A 4,790-nucleotide genomic window follows, 5' to 3' on the forward strand; every position below is an offset into this window, starting at 1 on the left:
ACGCGGGCAAGCTGCTCATCAGCCTGTCGGAGGAGCGCATCAGCGCGCACCACGTGCCCAACATGGTGGCCACGGAGTGTGGCTGCCGGTGACCCCTGCGCCGCGCGGACTCCTGCCCCGAAGGGCCGGACGTGCCCCAGCTCGCGCCCCTACCCATATTTATTCAGACCCCAAGCATCGCCCCAATAAAGACCAGCAAGCAACCGGGTGGGGTGTCCCTGCGTGTTAGGGGGGCCGCCCATCTCTCCTTGCGCACGGCCTGGGTCCACCCTTTAGCGCTCGCTGTCTTTCCCCTGCCTGAAGCGCCCCGCGACTGTCTTTCAGGCCCTGGACTCGGTGCCGGGTCCAGGCGTAAAGGAGCAGATGACTCTGCGGCCGCAGCCCTCGCTTTATTTCGCCAGAGTGGCGGGTTGTGGAGAAGGGGTCCCTGGACTCGGGCGCGGGCCGGCTTAGTCCCGCCCCTTGCCTGCGCGGAGCTTCTGGCGACTCCCAGGCCGCTGCTCCTCGTCGGGACGCCTCGGGGAGACCCAGGCCTGCCTCTTCCTGGGCTCGGAGTCCCTAGAGTCCCGTGCCCACGGCCGATGGCCCCCTTGGCGTGACTCCCAGCGCTGAGGTAGTGCTTCCCGGGGCTCCCTGGCGGCCCGTGGCCTCTCCTCCTTCCGCGGCCTCTCTTTCTTCGGCCTCTCCTCCTTCCGCGGCTTCTCCTTCCGCGGTCTCCCTTCTCTCCGAGCCCTCTCCTTGGGTCCCCGGTCTGCGAGGGGCGCACGGTCCTCCCCGACGGCCTCTCCGGTGGCCTCGCCAGGCTCCTCTTCGTCCTTCTCTGCAGCCTCCCGACTCCCGGGAATCTTGGGTCTGACCTCTGCCTCGGCCCGGGGCTCAGGCAGCGCTGATGGGGGCGCCTGGGCCTCGAACTTAGGCTGCAAGACAGAGAGTGGGGTCCTGGGGTAAGCCCCAACCTTGCCCCCGGCCCGGGCTCCTTCTTTCCCTGGGGATGAAGGTCCCACTGCCCGCAGTCACTGGAAGGAAGCGCTTACCAGGGGCGACGATGGCTTCCTCGGGGCCGAGCTTGGCAGGACCCAGGGCTCGGGCGCACGCGCTTGGACTGCTGCCTCCCCAGCCACGGCGTCTGCAGCGACAGGGTCGGGACCCGAGTCAGCTGGGTCGAGGCATGGACCACACTGTTCATCCGTCCCTCACCCCTAGAGCCCCTCTCCCTGGACAGTTGGAGTGGGGCTCCCGCGGTACGGCTGAGGCTAAGGATGCCCCGAGCCGTGGGAAGGGACTCCGGGACTCTGCTGCTGCGGAGCGCCCCTCCTCCGAACCTCGCTCTTTCAGTCGGTCATTCTTCCCCCACGACCACGGGCTGTAGGAGACCCCTAGCAAGGGACGGGTCGCAGGAGTGCCCCGGGGGGGGGCGCTCACGAGCTGAGCGGTCCCCGGAGAGGGCGCAGGAGGAAGGCGGCAGAACGCTACGCGGGAGGAGGGGTTGCACAAGGTCCATCCGAAAGCCAGAACCTCCTCGCGGCGAGGGGAATGGGCCCCGCAAAAGGTCCAGACGGGGTGAGAGGGGCGCGCATGGCCCGTCACTTAAGGGGAGATGTACAAACCAACTTTGGGGGCGTGCAAAACCTAGCCCTGGGAAGGAGGCTCCCAGACCCCACCCTTGCGTCACAGGGCCCTTCCTTGGAGGAATAGGCGCACAGGTAGACCCCAGCCTCGTCCCACCTCTGGGGAGCCCGCGCTCACCGCGGCACAGCTGGAAAGCCGAGCCCAGCAACGCCACCAGCGAGGCGAGCACCAGGCACTTGTTGAGCGACAGGTCCCCCCAGGGCAGCTCCTGGCTCAGGGCCGGGGGTTGCGGCGGCGGCTGCGGGGGCGGCGCGGTCTGCGCCTTCTTGCGCGCGGGGGCGCTCCGAGGGCCTGCAGGGGCAAGTGCGTGCTGCGCTGTGGCCACTGGCTCTGCGCAGCCCCATTCCCCGGGCACAGGGGGGCAAGAGAGAGGCCTGCGCCCTGAACCCGGCTCACCCTGCCTGCCTGTGCGGCCCTGGGCGCAGGTGAACCCAGCCCCGATGCCCCGCAGCTGCACGGGGATGCCCAGAGTTTCTGGAAGTTAACTTCCGGGAGCTGAGTGGCTTAGCCGGTATTATCACGCATTAGTAGAGGCTCCCGGCCCATTGACTCGCTGCCTGCCACACTTCGACGCCGCTCAACCAGGACACCCCCCCAAGATCCAAGGACCCAGCTCCGGGACCTGAGCCTCACACCAGTCCGTGCCCACCCCACACCTCACCCACGCCTCCTGCAAACCCACTCGCTCCGGCTTTCAGCCTCTCCTTCCCCGTTCCTGGGGTCCCCCTGGCGGCAGGCTCTTTTTCCATCTTCTTGCGCCTGGTGTCCACGCTGCGGCCTTCAGCCACCGGCTCCTGAGAGTCCTGTGGTTATCAGGAGACACTCCACATGTTTCCTTCCAGTGCCAAACCCTTCCCGTGGGCTTTAGACACCTGCCTCCCTTGGTCGGCTTGTCCCCAACTCCCCAGGCGTCCTGGGTTAAAGGCTGAGGGTCCCCGCTACTCACGTGGGGCGGGCTGCCGGAGTCGGCCAGCCTGGGTGTTGCTGTGAGAACAGAGGGAGAGTCAAGGTTGTGGGGACCCCCAGGCCAATCCCACCCTCTCCCCTGGCCCTGCTGGGTGATGCGCGGGTGACTAACCCCATCTTGTAGATAAGAAAGTAGACGGAGGCCAGCACAGTGGTTCACACCTGGACTCCCAGCACTTTGGGGAGGCTGAGGTGGGAGGATCACCTGAGCCCAGGAGTTTGAGACCAGCCGGGGCAACACAGTGAGACCCCATCTCTACAAAAAAAAAAAAACTAGCCAGACATGGTGGCCGGCACCTGTGGCCCCAGCTACTTGGGAGGCTGAGGCAGGAGGATCACTTGAACCTGAGAGATCAAGGCTGCAGTGACCTATGATCATGTCACTGTACTCCAGCATGGAAGACAGAATGAGGCTCAGCCTCAAAAAATAAAAAATAACAATAATAAAAAAATATAAAAATATAAAGAAAGCAGACAGGCTTGGAGACAGCTTTGCCCGAACACACAAAGCATTTCGGTGGCAACGTGGGATTGGAACCTAGATCTGTATAGCCTAGCACTTGTCTTCCTTGGGGGCTCCTTACAGACCCCTGAGGCAGAAATGAGGGCCAGGGGTTGAACCTGGGGAGCACAGTTTAAGCCAGTCCAGTGTGGGAGGCTAAGAAGCTCTGGTCTCTGAAGATGGACCTCCTGACTCAAGGGGACCATCAGGGAGGGGCTTCCTCCCGCCAGCACCACAAGGATACCTGGAGCCCTGTCCTCCTGGGGCTCGGCCAGCGCAGAGTGGTCCTCCAGGGCCTGGCAGCTGCCCAGGCCGCCATCCAGCTCCTCCCAGGCGCTGGTTGCCATGGAGATGACTGGAGCAGCAGCAAGTCCTGGGCCAGGCTGGGAGGGGTGGGGAACAAGGTCTTGCATTTACTGAGTCCCTGCCACGGGCCTGGGCCTGACCTGGAGGTTCTGTGCACACCAACTCACAGGCCCCGTCCTGCCAGCCCCAACTGAGGCTGTGATCTCTGCCTCAAGCACCCCTCACTCGGGAAATTCACACTCATGCCAGGCATCTCCCTGACCCTGCATGCCAGCCCTGGGGCCCCTCCCTGTAGCCCAGCCTTGCTGGGGCCCAATATCCATCAGCACAGCAGCCAAGGCTGCTCTGGCCCAGAGAGGGCAGGAGCCCCTGCAGGGCAACACAGCAGTAAGTCGCAGACACACCCCAAACCAAAACTCTTGGCCCCAGTGTCAGCTCATGTTCTCTGAGACCAGGGACTATTTTTATCTGGTGCCCGAGGCCAGCGGGACAGGCTAACAGGTGCTCCAGCCCCTCCCAGGCCTCTGCTTTCATGGGGTCTCCCTCTGGGCCACCCTGACCTGCCATTCTGGGCACTTACATCCCACCACATGACCCTGTGAGTCTACAGGCTCGGGCCCCAGCAGCAGAACCATCCTGGCTCTGGTTGTGACAGGCCGGGGCAGGGGAGGAGGGTCTCGGGGGCGGTCTTCTGATCCTGACACAGAGTACCCTGCCTTGTCCCACTAACTCTGTTCCCATATGACAGATGAGGAACCTGAGGCTAGAGACAGCGCCATTGGCTGGAGGGCGCAAGGAGCTTCAAGTCAGACCCAGAGCTGTACTCTTCAGGGTCTCCACGGCCTCTGGCTGCTGGGATTAGGGTGTCACTATATCTAGGCTGAAAAACCACCCAGCCCTGGGGCTCCAAGACCTGGAAGGGGCCTATCTTGTGGCCATGGGGGAGGGGCCCAACAAGCATGGGAGGCTGGTGTGCGGCCCCTGGATGTGCATGGGGGGCAGCTCCAGGAATTGGGGACCCTTACAGTCCTCCACAGCACCCTTCCGCACCCCGGGAGCCCACACCTCTGCTCGGGACTCCCCCAGCCTCACTTCCTTACCCCCGAGCCTCACTTACCCGCCAGCCGCTTTGCTGAGTCTTGCAGACAGGATGGAGGATGGGGAGGGTGGCCCTGTGATGGACGGCAGCAGGTGGCCGGAGACGGCCAGTGAGCCAATCAGCATGCCCGCGGGAGTGAGGTCACAGCCGGGAGTTCCCCACCCTTCCCTGCCATTGCAGCGGGGCAGGGCATTGCTCCTACTCACTCAGCACTGGCCACTGCCGTGCCAGGGAGACATAGCGCCTGCAGCTGGGACTGCAGGCGTGCACCACCACACCTGGTAAATT

General features: G+C 64.1%; 2 protein-coding genes across 2 annotated transcripts in view; one reads left to right on the forward strand and one right to left on the reverse strand.

Moving 5' to 3' along the window:
- The window catches only part of AMH (anti-Mullerian hormone), a 3,233-nt gene extending 3,141 nt beyond the window's left edge, over positions 1-92 (forward strand). The window contains exon 4 of the mRNA XM_011964116.1: positions 23-92. Within this exon, the coding sequence (XP_011819506.1) occupies positions 23-92 (70 nt within the window). The remainder of the gene's footprint in view (positions 1-22) is intronic.
- Positions 93-374: 282 nt separating this feature from the next.
- On the reverse strand, positions 375-4,554 carry JSRP1 (junctional sarcoplasmic reticulum protein 1). Its single transcript, XM_011964054.1, has 7 exons — positions 4,521-4,554; positions 3,342-3,480; positions 2,576-2,613; positions 2,312-2,432; positions 1,747-1,920; positions 1,035-1,126; positions 375-917 (listed from the first exon to the last, which is right to left on the reverse strand). The coding sequence occupies exons 2-7, from the start codon at positions 3,442-3,444 to the stop codon at positions 450-452; spliced, it is 996 nt and encodes a 331-aa protein (XP_011819444.1). The 5' UTR covers positions 3,445-3,480; positions 4,521-4,554; the 3' UTR covers positions 375-449.
- Between the last annotated feature and the right edge of the window lie 236 nt (positions 4,555-4,790).

The sequence above is a fragment of the Colobus angolensis genome, unplaced genomic scaffold (genome assembly GCF_000951035.1).
Source record: "Colobus angolensis palliatus isolate OR3802 unplaced genomic scaffold, Cang.pa_1.0 Scaffold64, whole genome shotgun sequence".
In the NCBI taxonomy this organism is placed as follows: Eukaryota; Metazoa; Chordata; class Mammalia; order Primates; family Cercopithecidae; genus Colobus; species Colobus angolensis.

Bases quoted from the DNA above. Each gene is read 5' to 3' on its own strand.
- JSRP1 (XM_011964054.1), bottom strand. From the start codon at position 3,444: ATGGCAACCAGCGCCTGGGAGGAGCTGGATGGCGGCCTGGGCAGCTGC. The intron at 2,614-3,341 runs GTATCCTTGTGG...CTGTTCTCACAG, and splicing joins CCAGGAGGACAGGGCTCCAG to CAACACCCAGGCTGGCCGAC. The intron at 918-1,034 runs GTAAGCGCTTCC...TCTGTCTTGCAG, and splicing joins GGAAGCCATCGTCGCCCCTG to CCTAAGTTCGAGGCCCAGGC.